Raw genomic sequence first — 18621 nt, 5'->3', positions numbered from 1 at the left:
GCAGTGCTGAGCGTTTTCCAAACTGTGGTGTCCTAGTTTTTCCACCTCCAGCCCCAAAGGAATGTTTTTACATCATGGAGCTTTATTTTTGGGAAGGGGAGGAGGGAGCGGAGGTTGCAGGCTTGCGAAGAGACGGCAACAAAGGGTGTTTCAGAGAACAGCTTGGCTCTGATGTCTTGGCTAAGAATCTCACCTCTGCTCCTTCACTCCCTCCAGAAAACTCCATGAAAAGGGTCACGTCCCAAGGGACTGGAGCACAGTTCCAATCAGAATAAATTAACCCTAAAAATGGCACCTTGGGTCTTCTCTTGGCAGACTTGATGTGGTAGTTCTTCTCTTGATGTGGTAGTTCTGTGTTAGCTGACAACGAGCTGTTGTCATTGTCAGCACCACAGGTCCATGGAGCTACCAAGAGAAGAGCTGTGTCTGTTCTGCCTCTTGCAGCAGCACCCAGAGGACTGTCTCTCTGCTGCTGTGCACTGACAGCCTCTTCAGGAAAGGGCAGGCACTGAATCTCATCCCTCTTTACTATCCCTTCACCTCCCCTCCACATAGAAAGACCAGATAAGAGTTTGCAGGTGTGGCAGTGCAAGTGCAAGAGCCTCACAGGCTGTGACCCAGTGCTCTCTGAAAACATCACAGAAGGATAAACTGCTCCATTGATCTGCCAAACAGTTCAAAGCCTTTCATTAGACACCATCCCAGAAAACTCCAGAGGAGGCTGGTATTCTATATCCTGCTGTGCATTTGTGTTTCACAAGTGCGTCTTCCTTTTAGGATAGACAGAACAGCTCTGAAGCCTGGAAAAGTCCCAGAGCCTCAATATGCTTGCTCATATTAGCCTCCTGAAAGCACACTCTACCTGACCAGCTGAATTAGCATCTATTGTAACTAAGATAGCAGCACAGCAATTCAGAATCTGACTCACCCCTGTGACAGACTGCAAAGCCCAGCACTTGCACCATTCCCTAGACAGCCTGGTTTCTCCTGCCTAGTCACACTTGCCCTCTATGCTCACTGCCCATTAGTAAGGGGGACCCAGTGGCAGAGCTTGTTCCTCAGACCACTGAGCTGCAGCTCTGGATCCTCTGGTGCCCTGATGTTAGTCCCCAGTGTGGAGCGTTGCTGTGTGCCTTGTTAGTCTGCAGAGCAAGCTGTGTTCACACTCCTTGAAGGACATGGGGCAGGAGCAAAGCATGGAACTGCTTAGTTAATGCTTTAGATTTGAAAGGCTTTAGTGGGTGGGGAAAAGGCCCAAGGAAGGTGGCAGTATACCTTTCTTTCTTTCTTTCTTGATCACTCTTGTCCCCTTACAGGAAAGGAAGGATGAAGGGAGGAGAGAGAAAAAATGGTTCTTTTGTGGTGCAATGGAGGCAAGAGGAAGGCTGTGGAATATCTCCAAAGCGTTCTCCACCTCTACTGCATTACAAAACAATAGTTCAGCAGGGGACACAGAAGCACTTAGGGAAACTGCAGCTGAAACTAAGTGAACCTTTCAGTATACATATCACAGCATTTTCATTCTCTGCTTGAAGGAGAAACCATAAAAAAAAAAAAAAAAAAAAACTTGCAAAAAGATCTAGTATCCATCTAGAGAATTGGATGAAATAAAAAGTGACAAACAAAATCACCAGCTCCTGTTTTAGAAACTGTTGTTTAAAATAAACCATCATTCAGTGCTGCAGTGCTGCCAGCGTACTTCCTGTCTTTACATCCCCTGCGCATGTTGTATGGTTTAACTGCTCTCTCTGTTGTCATGACAAAGATTCCCTGCTTTTCAGCATGAAGTTTGCTCTGTTATTTCTAGTGCACCTGTAATGCTGTCTGCCCTCCCTCCCTGCTTTCGAGGCACTATATTTTCCTGTGCTGGGAGAGTGTGCAGTGCCTCTGCTTCCTCCTGACTTACGTGAGCACATCTGAATTATTTCCTGACTCCTGATGCCGTGCATGGAGCCAGGGCAGTAGGGAGGAGCCCCAGCACCAACCACAATCAGGTGCTCAGCCGTGAGCCGTGGCAGCATGCTTTGAACTTGTATTTTGCTCCATGTGACATATTGCTTTGTTCTCTGCAGGCTCTAAGTTGAGTTAGTGGTGACATTTGAAATGTCATTTCTTCATTTGTCAGAGGTGTGTCTTAGCACTTGTCCTGGCATACCAGACACCACAGCTGTGTTTAAAGACAGAACAAGGGACCACCTCTGACCCAAAGCATTTACATCTAAACAGGCAATGCATGTAAAAAGGCAGGAAAATGTGGGTAAAATCCAATATCTGAGTGTCTGCCTTCTCTGGATACTGAACTGTGACACAGACAGATTAAGTAGCCCATGCAGGGCAGAAGAAGCTATTAAGAAAATCAGAAAGTGAAGCTAGAGTCTGAATCACAAATCAGCGCCTCAACCTCACAGGCTCCCTTGTATATCCTGTCAGAGCAAGTCAATATTGATGATGGCATTTGCCAGAGTCTTAGCAGACCCAGTGAATCCAGACTAAGTTAGGAGACACTTAGACAGCTTTATGGCTTCCTTTGGATATCACTTCAGATAATCATTCCAACTTTAACCCCACCCCATGAAACCTCCAGGGCTTAGGTGGTTATGATTTTGTTTGGAGGTATGCCAAAGGTGGGTTTGGATGAACATGTCATTCAAATTCATGTCTGGAACTGTGTATATTTATGCAATAGAAAGTATTGCACTTTTTCTTTCATTTTAGTGTTCTCTCTGGTCTAGATGTGTATTTATGCCAAAGAGTATTGATGTATCCTGTATTTGGAGTTCTTTTCTTGAGGAATGTGTAGAAAATATTTGCTGTAATGAGACTCACTACTCCTACCTTTAGTGGAACCCTGCAGCATCCTTTTATCACTTCCAAAATTTAGGCATAGGCATAGATTTTTCAGAGGGGCTCAGCTTCCTTTCTTAGACCAGATTTTCATTAGACCAATCCATTACAATGTCTGAAAAGCTTGGAAACCTAATTTTTATATTGTCCCTCACTGGAAAGGGGATTCTTCTTAATATTTTAACTGTGGGTGGTTTAACAGCTGAAAATCTGTCCCCAGGGACAGATTGCAGAGAACCTCAGTTCTCAGTGCAGAGAACCCAGCATTACTGGGCCTTTTGAAACTGTGGGTATTACTTGCTGGTGCCTCCTGCAGGAGAGCAGCCACAGGGGAAGCATCCTTCCTCAGGGATATTCCTGAGGGGGGAAGTTGTCAGCATCTGGTGAAGCTTCCATTGACAGCACGTGAATTCCCAGCAGGAAGCAAATAGTACCTGTAAGAAGTATTACAGAAAGCTTTTTAGTGTTTCTCAATGATGATTTAAAAAAAAAAAATATATATATAATGGTTGCATTTTGGGGGGAAAAAGAAAAGCTTCTTTAAGAGACTGAAAGCTCCTTCATTCTAATATAAGGAAATCCCTGTGCTCCAGTTTGAAGAATATTTTTCTTGGGAATGAAAAGGGTGCTCCCAGGTATCAGGGGCCTGATGCAGGTTACCTTAGCACCAGGAGGTGGCTTTACAGTGAGTGGAGCAGTCTCTGGTGAGGAAGATGTGCCAGTGAGGTGTTCAGTGCTGATGCTTCCTAACACAGCCTGCTGCTCACATGTGTCCTGCAGGTCCTGGGGCTGCTGTCCATGTGATAGTGAGGGTGCTCTGAAGTGACGGCTTGTTCCAGGGTGCCGAAGATAATTTGCTTGGAAAGGACAAAGGAACAAAATGCAAAAAGGATGGTGATCATTCCTGAATAGACTACCTGGCACCTGGCCACTCCCAGAGCTGTTGAGGGCTGGGAAGGGGCAGGGAGTGGGGAGGGGTGTCACTGAAGCGAAAGAAAGGTGGAAGTCGCCATCAAAGAAATATTAAATTCTCTCTCACTGGGTTTAAGTGGAACTGTTGTATTGGCCAAGTCCTGTGCGAAGGTAGAAGTGCCCCAGGGGCATCAAAGCTGCCCCGGGGGTCTGTGGAAAGAAGTTCTTTTTCTTAATTTCTCTCTGAATCCCTGCTATTTGTCCTGCAGGACAAAGCAACCACATTGTGAGGGGTCATCTGTGACAGTGAAGGGGTTGTTGTCTGTTGTTTGTGCTCAGCCAGTGCTGCAGAGGGAACAGAAGCTCTGACATGGCTGCATCTGCTTTGCACCAGCACATCAGGTCTTGTGCAGCTGCCTCGTTTTTCTGTTGGTAAGCTGAAAAATGGGATTGTGCCTTACATTTTGGAAATGCTTGGCAGTCCTGTTCTGGCTGGTGGCTGATCTCTGGTTTGGCAAAGCTGTTACTGTAAGAGGACTTTCCCTTCACAGTGTGTTTTTCCAAGCAGTTACATTTGTCAGGCGCTTGAAGGGCACAGCCAGCTTCCTCAAGTCTCTCTGCTGCATTAAAGGCAGAAAAGTCACCTGTCTCTAAGGGAAAGACAGAGGAGCCTCAGAAATGTTCTGACTTTTTGTTTTGATTCCCATGATTTTACACTCCAGGGACTGAAGGGGAATAGCGGTTGTGCTTCATCCAACAGCTGGTACTTGCATGTGTCCCTGACATACCTGGGTAGGAAACAGGCACAGAGTCTTTAGTCCAACTCTGCAGGAATCACAGTGGCCTTTTGCATGGGATGTTTCTTGCAGGCATACATTTCCATGCTGTGACTCCGCTGGAATGTCCCAAGAGCCAGCCACAGCCACTGTGCTTCTCTTTGAAAGCAGCTGGGGAAGGGAGAACAGCCCTGCATGGCAAGGAGGAGACAACATCCTCACTCTTTGGGTGTCTGCAGCTGTTGCAGAAGCAGACACGTCCCAGATGATTAATGAGCAGGCAGGCTGGGTGTGAGGAGCTCAGGGTGCCTTGCAGAGCTGGAGAGGTGGGCTGCTCCCCTATGGCAGAGAGAGGACTGGGGCTGGCTCACAGAGCTGACTGCACACAAGGCAGCTGCTCCTCGTGGTGCTGATGTTTTAATCACTGGTGGCTTCAACAAGAGCTTATCTCATGCCCCCATACTGTTTAGGTGAACAAAGGACTCGAGAATCATAGCTTGACCCCTTGGCATTAGGTGGGTTTGGGGCTGGGGAAAGCAACTCTGTTTCAAGAGGTGTCATAAGGGGAAGGGAAAAAGGAAAGAAGGAAATTCTCCAGCCTCAGTTAAAAATAAAACACAATTCCTATTTTGACTCCTTGCCAGATTAGTTTTTCTGGTTCAGGATCACTCCTGCAAAATGCAGGTGGCATTTCAACCAAAATGAAGGTGTTTCTAGAAGGGCTCCCTGTGTTTTTGTAGCAGAGCAGCAGTGCATGCCCTCCTAAGCTGCACAAGAAACTGTTTGGCAGTGCTTGAGGCGTTCAACTCTGTAGTTTGTGCATCTGCTGGATCCCTGGTGTGCTGGGGAAAGGGAAGTTCACACAGGATTTGGAGACTACCAGAAGGCCAAGAAAAGCAGCACGTGGCAGGAGCAACAGAACCAAAATGCTTACAGTAAAAGCCATTCTGCCAAATAGGTCTTCTGGTAAAATGCACACTCACCCATGAAGGCAATCCCCTCAGGTCATCTGAAAATCCTTTTGGTTGAATAAACAGTACAAGGGAGAAAAAATTAGGCTGGGCGGGCTGCTTCTGGCCTACATTTGAAATTCAAACTCATTCATTAGTGTAAATCCTCTGCAGATTCTTGCAGTCCTGTGTCACCTCTGAGGTCCTGGCTTCTAACATCAGACCCTTCTCCCAGAAGAAACTTGCAGCAAACTGGGTGGTCAGGTGGATCCTCAGGTCTAAAGGAGATCACCATTGGAGTGATCCCATTGAAGAGCTGATTGGAAGTGCTGACTTCCATTTGGAGTCCTGGAGAATATCCACACCTGTAATGGAAAAGCATGAGGAAGGGCCATTACAGTTAACATCAAAGAGAGGACCCAGCCATGTACCACACATTTTCTTCCTCGCTCCAATGAACATCGCCTTATTTAAAAATATTCAGAACAGTTTTGAGGGAGGGCTGTTTGATTTTTTTTCATCTTTTGCTTATTTCAGATATAAAGAACTGCTTCATATTTCCTTAATAGGAGTGTATCAGAGTTTTCTGTATATTTTCTGTAAGTGAAGCTTTGCTCATTTGTTTGAAGGTAGAAGTGACAAATTCAGGCCTTCAGTAGGTAGGCAGCAGCCTCCTCTCCTGTGGGCTTTATGTGACTGATCTTTTGCAGATCATGAGCAAGATAAGGGATCAGAGAGACACAAGAGAGCTCCAGGGATCTTGGCAAGCCTGGAGAGTGCTAAATTATACCCTGTGGAGACATCTCAGGTTTCTCAAACAGGTCACTGTTCCTGTAGAAGGAAGAGGAACGACAGTAGATTAAGACATGTCCAAAGGAATCTCATCAAAAAAGTAGCTTTGCAAAATGCATGTTTAATGGGTCAGAAGTAAAGACTATCCCAGCTTCCTGGTTGGCCACCAAAAACATTCACATTGGCCACCATTTCCAATTAAACGTATTTACTCTCCAATAGGTTTGCTACATCTTGCAAGGTGATTTTTTTTCTCACTTTCTTCCATCACTTCTCTGTCTTTTATTGCTTTTATTGCTATAGAGTCATGGTGTGGACTAAGCATGCACTTCAAACATTTTCTTGAAATGGAAGTAAAACATTTTCTACAAGTTCCAAGTCCCCAGCCATCCTGAAGGGAATATGGAAAATGTGTGGAAAATTACCAGGAAAATCACTTTGCCTTAGGAAAAAAGTAGTTAACAATGTGGAAACAATTTGGAAATGTTAGCAGAGAAGGAATAGTCCAAAAAATGGTTCTCAGTCTCTAGGATTTCACAGAATGTGGTTGTTTTTATGTGGCTTCTGTGGTAGCATAAGGAATGCAATCTAAAATAAAGAACAGGCTCCCAGTTTGGATGTCGTACTCTACATACAGGAATTTTGTCCTGTATGATACAGAATACAGAACATTGTCCTACTCTAAATACAGGGCAGCAGAATAATACCAAAGGACAGGTCAGAACTGTGGATAACCCTCAAGTTGTCCAATTGGCTTGGAGTAAGACTGTTACCAAGGAAGGGAAAAACTGTTTAACAGTTGTGTAGATCTCTGCAGGGAAGAGGGATGGCCTCCTAAAATCACCACAATTCCTTACCAGCTGCTGATACTCTGAGCTCTCTATGGTGCAAGGAGAGCATCTCTGTGCTGCTTTGCTCACAAACACGTTTGCATAAGCCAGGATTCAACACGTGAACCTCACAGCACAGGCACTGTTTCCTCATATCTGAGGTTACTGCTGGGTTTCCTCAGCATGGCATCCACCTCAGCAAGATTTTGGTTGCTTTTTTGTCTGTCCTGTGTTTGTGTGGGAGGCATATAAGCTTAGGGGAAAGGCTTTCTCCATTGGAAAGAAGGGAGCTAATTATGTCCCCTGTAAAGAGAGGTAATTGGTTTTCCTTTCTGTAGAGAGAGGATGACAGGAACAGCATCCTTTGCCTTTTCATTTCAAAACTCTGTTGTGACCTTAAGGGTGAGTACTGGAAAACTCCCCCATTCACAGGTTGTTTTTCATATATTCCAGACATCTGGGAACAAGGTTCAGCTGACTGATGAATGTGATCTTTTTAAGAAAACACTGAAAAGCTGGGGTGGGTTACATCTAGCCCAGTTCTCCATTTCAAATATTGCTGGTTTCAAATTTAGCCTGCCATCTTCTCAGTGAAATGTTCGTGAGCACTTTTTGATCTGCACATATATATATATATATTTAAGTGCACTCTGGCAAGTGCAAGAGAGTTTGAATTAGATTGTGAAAGGATGCCTGTATGTGTGCCAAAGCATCCCAAGGTGTACAGGCCTAAGGTGGTATGATTTAAGTGAGCCCCAGTTTTCAAATTCTCATCGTTTTTTTTTAGAATGCATTCTCTGCCACTTTCAGGAATAAGTGGAATAAGCATGTCCATCCAAGTCCATTGTCCTCAGAGAATTAAGCTAATTTGCTAAACGTTTGAACTTTCCTGTTGCTTTGGCTATGTAATTTTTGAGTCATTAGCACTTTCTTTAGCGATGTGTTGTCACCTGACTTACCAAAGTGTTGCATCCTATCTTTGCTCTTCATCAAAAGCCAAATAGCTGTGAATTCTGTGTTAGATGTGATACATAGGACAGATACAAAGGAATGGGAAGAGACTCAGATAATGGCACCTAAGTTGACTATTTTGAAGATACACAACCACAACTTCTTCAGAAATAATAAAAATACCACCTTCTCAAATTTAAAATGCCTTAATTTCATTGCTCTCCCTGATCTCTATGCAACAATGCTGTGTTGGGGGGTGCATCTGCACTGCAGTACAACACTTGTCATGGCAATATAGCTTGTTTTGGAGTGACACAGGTAATTCAAGACCGAACTGCAGAAGTGATTGTCACTATGTGGAAAAGAGGACCTGTTTTAGGGTAGGGAATACGTTTTGGCTATGGCTTAGTGTGGTGAAGCTGAAGAATTCACCATTAGAACTCAGAATGGCTCTGAAATACTGCAGGATCTGAGAAGTAATGTCTGAGGCACAGATTCATAAATAGAAAGGCAGGCCTCATATTACAAGACCCATCTCTAGAGATGTATAACTTAAAGATGGAATTTGCCAGTCATTACTGGCTGGCTCTGGTCTCAATTAGTAGTAAGAGTCCCACAGACTTTGAGATAACGAGATAGGCCAATGCCAAGTACTTCTGAAAGTCTGACCTGACTGAATAATGTATTGGAAAACATAACGAAGATGTGACAAATTATTATATTCAGCTCCAGAGCATATGCTGGATATGGCCAGAGGTGTCTTAAGTCCTTATTTCCTAAGTAGATTCAGACAATGAGGAGAAGGGGAATGACTGAACTTATCCTCATCACTTGTTTTGAGATGCTCAAGAAACTCTCTTTACAATGTTGTTTGTAAACCTCGCTTGCCAAGAGGCTTCTTGATCCTGATATTGATGTTGATAGTCTGCAAGATGTTATCAGCACCTCCAGCAATAAGGGACTGGTGTGTGATGAGAAGGATATGAGAAGAGCAGAGATAAAATAACTGAGAAACAAAATGTTCCTTCGTTGCTGTCTTTGATCTCTTAACTCCCAGCTGTGAGAGATCCTGGTTGCTGATGGCAGCAATGGGCTAATTTTCTGCAGCTTCTGTTGCTTGTACAAAACAGAGGAAGATGTTGTCTTCACTGAGGGGAGTACAAGTCTTCCTGTAATGTCTTCTGTTGCAGGCTGAATCTGAGGAGAGGCAGGGAGTGAGCACAGGCAGCCTCAAGACTGAGGCTAAATAGGCAACTTTATTTCCTCTTCTCCTCTCTCTTTCTGCCTCTTGCTTTGTTCTTCAATTCCTGCCTTATTAGTCATTCTTTTGAAGATTAAAGCCCAGTGGAAAACTCCCAGACAGTGCTGCTATCTTTGCTGTATCCCTGATGTGATGGAAGAAGTGACAAGCACCACGGACAGAGCTCTTGTGTCAGGGTTAGGCTCATAATGAAAGCTTGTGCCTTTTCTCCAAACTGAGGTGCTGTAGGTGAGGGAGGGGAAAGTTTTATGACAGCCACTTAACTGTCCACCAGTACTTTACTCCTGACCTGGAGGTGAGGCTGAGGCCACTAATTTTGTTGTGTGAGTCACCAGAGCTGAGAAAACAGGCTTTGAGCTCATCTGCTGCTGGCTACATCCAAACAGGTAGTGCAGAAATAAAGATATTAAGAGGTTACTGCTGATTTCCCATGCTGTTCAGCCCAGTTTTGCAAGATTTGAAAAAACATGCTTGTGGTTGAGATGGGTCTCCATGAAAAAGTTAAAATCCCACTTCCAGATCAGTGGGCAGGGATGGCTGGAACTGAAGCGCTGGTTCATGTCATTACAGAGATACACCAGATATGGCCATGTCACTAACGAGACACACTGGGGGCAGAATTATGGACAAAGCAGACTGATTTCTTATCAGTAGTTCTTGGGGTCAGTCAATGCTTGGGTGTCCCTAAGACGGAATGAACATGGAAGTACCAACGTAGAGCTGGTGCACATGAGGTGGGAGCTGCTGTTTTTGCTGCAGGGTGATAGAAACCACTGGCAACCTGCTGGGGCAGAAGAACTGGGCTGGAGGGCTGCTTGGCCTCCCTGAGTATCCAGCCACTGGCCTCACACTTTGGCAGGAAGTCAGCTGTTGGTGCCTCTGCCTGCAGCTGCCAGGCCTCCCCTCCAAGCTCCCTCTTAATTGCAAAGCAAAGTGCAAACATGAACTCTGTGATTATGTGTTGCCCTTGGCCTCTTCACAGTTCCTGGATGAGGTCCATGCTGCTGTTTGTCTGGGATCGTGTCCTTCTGGAGGTGCAATTGTGCTTCAACACCATATTTTGGAAACAGAGGGGTGAGCTGTGGGTTGGTGCAGACTCTGTTTCTGTCACTGCCAGCTGTGAGGGACTACTGGGCTGCGGGATCCCTTCTAGACATCAGCTGTTAGTATCTCACTAAGTTTATTAATTTAGCTGAAACAAGATCCTAATAGACAAATACAGACAAATATCTGTCTAAAGAGTAAAGGGGCAACCAAAAGTGAATGACAGGAGAATGCAGCAGAATAACAAAAATCATATTATCTGTTTTCCACTCATTGAAATCAATGATGTTGTTCAGCTTGTTGTGGAGAAGGGCAAGGCAGGGATGGAGTCTGGCATTCTGCCTCCAATCTCTGCAGAGCTCCAGCTGTTCTGCCCTCTCCTGGAGCATTTGTTATCTGCCTTATTTCTTCTCAGGGAACCAGAGATGGCCATTAAGGAAAGATGTTGAGAAGGAAATAGCAGCCATCCCATTGATTGCTTCTGGAAAAGTATTACAGAAAATGTAAAGGACATTTGTGTAAGACAATGCCAAAGAGCTAAACAAGACCAGCGTGACTAATGGAGAAAAAGAGGAAGAGGGAGAAAGAGGCTAGTTGAGACACGTAGGAAATGGTAGAGAAATCATCCTTTGAAGCTTTTCCAAAACTGCGCTTTCAAATTTCTCTTCCTATTGATGGTGGACTCCCTCAAGGATCCAGTCCATGGCACAGTCAGCATCACTTCACTGTCTCAGTCCCATTCCTAGGTGCTCTTGGGAACCCCTCTGGCTTATCATATCCTCAACCAATGCTCTCAGAAGCTCTGCACTATATTTTTGGCAGAACATTTTGCTGTACTGTGCTATACTGACTCCTTTATGCTTGCCCATATTTCCTTAATGGGATTCAGCATCTTCTACATTCTCTACACACTCTGGCTCCAGCATTCCAGTGTTGTGTTTGGTATTGCCCATATTAAATCTGTGATGTCTCAAATAATACAAGAAGTTGTGCACCTGTATTATTTGAAGCTGAACTCTCTGTAGCCTGCAATTTTACAGTGTATTTCTCTGTGGGGAGTGGCTGTATTTCTGTAGCTTAGCATAGCAGCCCACAAGGCATTAAATGTTCAGGGCTCCACCTTCTCTCTTCAGAAGAAGTAACTTCTGGGGGAAAATTACTAATGAATTGCACTTCTTTCCTGCACAGGGCCCCTGAAGTGAGCCCAGCATACATTTGTATACAGGCTGCTCTGGGAAGTGGTCTCAGCACCAAGCCTGACAGAGTTCAAGAAGCATTTGGACAGTAGTCTCAGGGACATGGTGTGACACTTGGGGTGTCCTGTGCAGGGCCTGGAGTTGGACTTAAGGATCCTTGGGGGTGCATTCCAACTCAGGTTCTTCTGTGATTCTTTGATTCTGTGCCTTGCTAGGGGGGACCAGACTTACAGCTCTGCATTTGGGGTGAGCACTGTAGATGTGGCATTGCAGGGAGGGCTGCACACATGACAGGGACTGAGTGTGCTGCTTTGGAGCAGTGGTTGCCAGTGTTCACACAGACTTGGCTGTGGCTGCTGCGTGGGGGTGGCAGGTTTCTCAGAAATGCCAGGCTGGGTGCTCGAGTTATAGAAAGCACAGTGTATGTTAACATTAAAAACCAGGATAAGGAGGGAAAAAGAAAGGCAAGTCAAAGATCCGGTTATTTCTCTTGTAGAGTGGCTGCAGGTTTGTGTCCTATGTCCTGCACTACTCGGCGATGGCAGCCAGGATGTGGCACTCACTGAAGGTGACAGGAGGCACAGGGAGGCTCTTTGCCTTCCAGTGGAAGGGACCCATTCTGCTGACTGCTGGCAGAGACTTGTGTGTCAGTCACTCGTTAGCTGTGTACCACCGGGCAGCAGATAATCTCCAGTGCTGAATGAATAAATCCACTCCTTGTCAGCTCCCATCAGTGTCTCTTGCATGAAGCCCTGATGCTCCTTAAAGCAGCATACGCTGCAGATAAGTCAAAGTGCCATGTTTACTCGGGAGCTGATGGCAGAGCCCTGAGGAGCATGGCAGGTGTTACCTACAGAGTTAAACCGTGACATTCCAGGGTAGGATTTTCCATGGCTGGATAACCTGTAGGGTCTGTCCCTTCAAGACCTTGGCATCTATGTGTCAGGCCAGGCCATGAATCATGTTGTGGAGGTACATTGGCAACAGCAGAAAGGATTTCCAAGAAAATTAACACAGTATCTGTCCAGTGAACTTCATACTCTCAGATTTTATACTAAATTTTGAAATTCAGTGGAGCTTTAAGAGTTGCAGTTTTGAAGGGACTATGGAAAAAGACAAGCAGAAATTGACATTTTGGTATAATACTAGTTTGTGGAAAGTAAGTTTCCCTCCCAAAGCTTCATGGTATAGAAGTCTGCACATGCAAATTTTAAAATCAAGTATGCATCTCACTTGCTTCTCACACATACCTATTTTCATTTTCATTTATGGGGAAATAGCTTTGAAAAGCACACATGCAAACAAAAATTGTGGTGGAATGAGCCCATGATAGAGCCTTCAGTAAAATGAGGAATTGCTTAGCTTTCCAGTAATTTTGTCTGTTTGTTTTATTTTGTAAAGCATTGTCTAGCTGTCTGATTCTATGGAGATCTAAGTCTAGTTTTCCCCCTCTTTATCTACTTTTTGTAGATCTTCTTGTAATTACTAGTACTTAACAGAAAACCTGAATTCATGTTAAAACATTTAATTAGTCATAATTGTACAGTAGAAGATTTCTTCCAGATACCACTTAATGATCATTAGAAGGTCTGATTCAAATCCCACTTAAGTCTTTTGTTGACTTCAATGCATTTTGAATCTGGCTCAGTATATTCAGAAATGTGAGGTTAATGGCTACAATAGTAGCAAGAAATACTCCCCACAGATGCACAACTTTCATGGTCCTCCATTTGCATTCATAATGGACTACTGAATAAGTTTTGGATAAAGGTAATGAAAGGCCATTTTAAACAAAAAATCAGCCAAATTCAGAGCTGCAGAGGAAGGTACTTTAATCATTTAAACCCTGATATTTTTTCCACTTCAATTCTATTTATGCTTCCATAGAAATTGTGGATGCAACTGATATAATGCATTAGATGTTTTGGTACTGCTTAGATCTGGTAATGGCTTAATCTGTTTGGAGGAATGATGTCCCATCACAGCAGTGATGACCCTACAGGGCTTAATGGGCCTGCAGTTACTTGTTGTATAAAGCCATTTATGCTTTAATGCTGTTCTCTTCCGATTTCAGGAATAGCCTGTTTCTGTCATTATGGGCAAGAGTGGACAGGTGACCTAGACAGTCTTCACCCAAAGCCAGGCATTTTCACCATTTTTAACTTTCACTCCCACACAACATGAAAGCATAAATACCAAATTAATAAAAACTCAGGTATTTTGCTGTGATATTTCTGCTATAGCAGGAACACAGACTTTTCAGAGAACCTAATATTAGTTTCTTCCTATGAAGTGGCCTTTGGTTTTGCCACTTCAACTCAGTGAAATACCAGAGTGATTTACTCTGCTTTCTGTGCCCTCATCATGGAAATGCAAATTACTGCACAGCAGGCCAGACATTAGAGAAAGTAGTTGCTCTGGTACAAGGTTTCCAACCTGAGTTCTAGCCTGAGGAGTTGGATAAGCAGCCAAATCTCTGTATCCTTTGAAGTTCATTCTGAGTGTAGAGAATTCTGAAATCAGAAAAGGTCATGTCCTGGATGAGTTTCTCCTAACTGAGGGACAACCATGAGTTCTGAAAAGTATTTCATTAGTTACCTCAAAGTAGGGTCAACATTAGAGAGCTTGATTTTCACAAGAAAACTTACCACACCTTCCCTCCCTGCACCATTTTGCTCTGTGAGTAGGAAAAACATCATAACATGTTGGCATCCTGCAGGGCTTTGCTGCCCTTCACCATTTCTGCAGCTCTGGAATTCCTTCTCAAGCCAGGGTTTTGAGCCATATGGGAGCTACTGATGCTAGTGGAGAAAGAGAGGGCTTTCTGGTGTGCTGCTGGTGAGCTTCAAAGCTTCCAAGGAGAAATGTCATCTGCTGTCCCCCAGCCTTTTGCATGTAGGGGTACTTTGAGAAACTGCAACAATGGTTGTTGCACAGTGCTTGCACAGGTTTGGTAGATAAAACACAGCCTGGTAAAATGAAACAGCTGTGAGCCTCATTTTTCAAGGAGCAGATGGGTCATGAGTGATCCAATAGTTACTGAGCTAATGAATGCAAGAGAAAAGGAAACTTTCCTTCTTCAGGAGACAAACTATCAGGCTCCTTTGACCTGCCCTCCTTGCCTTCTTACTGAATTAACACCCTGTGTGCCTGACTCAAAAGGCAAGACAGCAGAGCACTTGTTGCCAGTGCAAGTTTTCTGACAAAATGGGCTTAAACCAGAGAGATGTGATTTCCTCTGGGGGAGAATGACAGTGAAGTAGAGATGGAGGAGAGGGATGCAAAGTATTGCATGATTCCTCTACGGGCCCCGTGTTGCACTTTGTCATTAGCTGAATCACTGGAGCATCCTGTCAAATCAACCTCCTGCACAGATTTTTAGAACCTCTAATTGGCACCTGCATGGCACCTGCACAGCTACACATTACCAATGCATCTCCTTTTGCCCTGCACAGCCTTTCACAGCTCTTTCTCCCAGACTCAAGGCAGTCAGTAGCCCACCATGGAATGAGACAACCCTGGCTTTAGTTGGGATCCTGTAATGTGACCCAGCGTTCATGTAACAGAAAAGCTTTGCTTTATTCCTTTCTCTTTTAACCATTAGGCAAATGTTTCTCCACATTTCCTGTTTATCACAGGCTCTGAGCCTCCCTAGACAGGCTATTCTGAGCTTGCCCTGCTTTCTGATAATTGCATGTGCATTAAAGCAAACACCCCTGCAGGGTTTCTCCTCTCCCCTGTCCTTGCCAGCTCGGAGCTGGACAGCATTCCATGGCTTGCAAACACAGGGCTGCGCAAAAAAAGCCATGCCAGGGGCTGGCAAAGCTCTGGGGGAGAGGGCAAAGCTGCATGCTATTTCAGGCCTCTCTTATTTTGCCAATGAGTTCAGATACCTCTCCTTACCTAGTGACATGATGGCTCTTAGGTCCTCCTGAGCAGTGCATCAGTGACATTGCTACTGAGATCTCAGTCTGTGTCCAGCCTGTATCAATTACTGCCTTCTTTGTAGGCATATAAAAAATTAACAGGATCCAGGGGAATCACCCATCAGTACTGACTGCAGCACTAATTCTGAGAAGGTGGTCTGTTGTATATTTCTCTGAACTCTTGTTTTGCTTTAAAAGCAGAAAGAGGCAGGACACTGCTGTGAGATTTTTTGAGGATGAGCTTTATCAGACTGCTGTTTAGAGAACCTGGAATCTCTAGATCCTAAAGTAATACAACCATTAGCATCTTGAGCCTCTACATGGGTCAAAGTCCTGGACTACAAGAAGTAGAGTGATGACATTTTTCCTTCATAAAACATCTCACTTGAGATAAGTGGATCAGTTTTGTCCTTGGTTTACAGATAGAAGAGGTAGCAGGCTGTGGAAAGCTGACTGGTGCAGACAACACACCACTGAACTGAACACACTGCAGTCAAATGCCAGGCACATCAAGACAGATGCTCTCGACATACCTGGCTTGAAATTGAGACCTCCAAAACTGTATTTCCTCCTAGGATTTAGTTCCCAGGAATTAATATGCATAGAGCCTTTTACACTCACACACTTATGATGAAAGAAAAGCAACTTGGGGAAATTCTTTTCAGTTGGTTCCTGGAGTAAATCTGTAGGTCATAGGTAGATACTGCCTTTCTATTCTGATTGTCTGTTACCAAACACAGGCCACAGTGCTGTAGCTGAATTCCCTCCTCCAAGTGGTAGCCATAAGTCACTGCCTCTTCTCATGCTTTAGGACAGTAACCAAGCAGGACCCTGACTGGATGCTGCCATCCATCACTCACTTGATCTGAGCTTACATTGCCACTGAAACACCAATGCAGTTACACAGCTCATCTGTAGGGAATTTTATTTTTCATAGAAATACTGGAGTTGGATTATCCTTGTCACAGCTAGCGCACTGGTCACATTCCCCATGAAATACCTGTACTTCCCCATCCAAAAGGAATTTCTTTGGAGTTGCAGTTTCTGAGCAGCTGCAGTACATGCTGCTGATGGTGAATCTCAGTACTATTGGGAGAGTGTCATGAGAGTGGGTGCTTCTTCTGTTTTGTTTTTCCTCATTTTTGAAGCAAATCCAACTTTTATCAGTTATAGCGTTGAACAAGCCCTCTGCAAGTATCAGTGCATATCTTGTAAGAGAAAAGAGTAACAGGTCTTTTTGAAGAGGAGGCAAAAATGGAATAAGCTAGCTACCCCCTGGGTCTGGGGTGAAATAGCTGAACAGTTGAAATCTACCCAGCTTTTGCTTCCTGTTTGTATAATTAGCTTTCATCAGAGTGCTGGTCATGAATAAGTTAACACCCACAGACCTGTCACCATCAAGCACTGTGTATCACTGAATTCCTAGCAGTGCTGAACTGTGTACATACATGTTTAACTGCATTCCCCAGTTCTCTGAAGGAGCTATTTTCAGAGATCCCAAGTGTGGAAGTGGAATCTCTCAGATGACTTTTGACTCTGCAGAGAGGAATAAGTGTCTTTGAAAGACTGAGATTGGCACTTGTACAAATATACTTTCTTCCATCCTGGTATGTGAGGAAGGCTAAGGATGATGCAGTGCAAAAGTTGCCTTTGCTGTTTTTATGTGATGCTGTAGAGGAAGAGAGATCTGGGGTGATAACCAACATGCTGGGGAATCCTCCTCTGCAGGGTGCTGCAAACTACCACTTTCTAATTTCCTGCAGAGGATCTTACTGGCATTCAGGTGGAATTGTCTGTGTTCAGCAATTGTCTGTGTTCAGACAGTTCTCTCAGGAAGTTAAAGGACATCAAGAACTAAAGGTGTACTAGGGCAAGTTCCTAATTATTCATCTGATCTCTGCAGGGGAGACATTAAGGGATGGTTTTGTAGTTCGTTCATGGTTTGTCTGTCAGTATAGCAGTGCTGGGACAATCAGTTATTTAAAGGACTGGAAAAAATGCTACCTGGTTGTCCTTGTTTGCTTCTTTAGGTCTTTTTCCTGCCTTTGTGGATTCCTTGAAATTTGGCATGCCCGACTGTGCAATGCTTTCACTGCATCTTGTTGCAGAGTTTATTTCACATACCCAGAGTCTCCACAGTGCTACATTAACTCCCTTCGACTTAGCCTAGGTCAAATCAGAGCAGTTACAGTGTGGTTTCGAGCAGCAGAGCGATTTTGCTAACAGCTGAGGAATTGCACTGACTCCATCTCTAATGAATACCCTTAGTGGTCATAATAGGAATTTTGGGTGAGAGCAGGGCTTGCACTAATTACAGGGACTTAGTCACAACTTGTTAACTCAGCACTGAAAGCTGCTCTTGGAAGTAGCCACACTTGGGCAGCCTGGGAATTGAGGGAAAGCGCAGTCTTGCGCTTAAGGCTCCGAGCACTGCGTCTCCAGTAATCTGGTTTAATTTCTTGTTCTGCCTTGGACTTCTTATGTCACTTCTTATATTTCTTTCCCTTTCTGCACCTCAGTTCTGGAGCTTTAAAATCACACTGCTGATTATCTTCTCCCCCACATGCATGGCAAGTTCTTTGGGATGGGGAGTTTCTAGCATTAATTAAGAATGCAGTTTGTAGAGCAGCCATACCTGTGGCTGTGGGAGGTCAGGAGAGCCCTATGACATCTTAGAGTTTCTGTACTTTGAGAATATGTCACTGGCTTTGGATTGTGAGGCAGGAGCAGCCTTGAATGCTCATGTAACTCCCACAGCTAATTTTATTTGGTAGATTTGGGACTTTTCTTTCAACCTTGAAATTTTGCTGGTTTTTGGTTCTGCAGGGCAGGGAGTGCTGAGGCTGAATAAATTGAATTTTTCTTAAATTATGTAAGTGCTAAATAAGATACATTGTTACAATTTTCCGTATCCTCTGCATATGAGGAGGAGTGGAAAATGGATAAATGGGAAGAAAATGTGTGACAATACCTAATGTATTCTAAGACCAAGCTTCTAATCACTGTTTCTTTTTGTTTCTTCCAGGTGGAGCGGGAAATAGCCATCCTGAAGTTGATAGAACATCCCCATGTTTTAAAGCTGCATGATGTTTACGAAAATAAAAAATATTTGTAGGTATTACTGGCTTTTGCCAGAGGA

The 18621-nt window shown here is 44.2% G+C and overlaps 1 protein-coding gene across 3 annotated transcripts in view; it reads left to right on the top strand.

Annotated features, from left to right (window-relative positions):
• The window catches only part of BRSK2 (BR serine/threonine kinase 2), a 302408-nt gene that overhangs the window by 181406 nt on the left and 102381 nt on the right, over nt 1–18621 (top strand). For all 3 annotated transcript variants that reach the window (XM_058806653.1, XM_058806651.1, XM_058806650.1), the window contains exon 3: nt 18508–18593. In XM_058806653.1, coding sequence (XP_058662636.1) covers nt 18508–18593 — 86 coding nt within the window. The remainder of the gene's footprint in view (nt 1–18507; nt 18594–18621) is intronic.

This window comes from Ammospiza caudacuta, chromosome 6 (genome assembly GCF_027887145.1).
Source record: "Ammospiza caudacuta isolate bAmmCau1 chromosome 6, bAmmCau1.pri, whole genome shotgun sequence".
Lineage (NCBI taxonomy): Eukaryota > Metazoa > Chordata > Aves > Passeriformes > Passerellidae > Ammospiza > Ammospiza caudacuta.
This window is presented reverse-complemented; position numbering and strand designations above follow the sequence as displayed.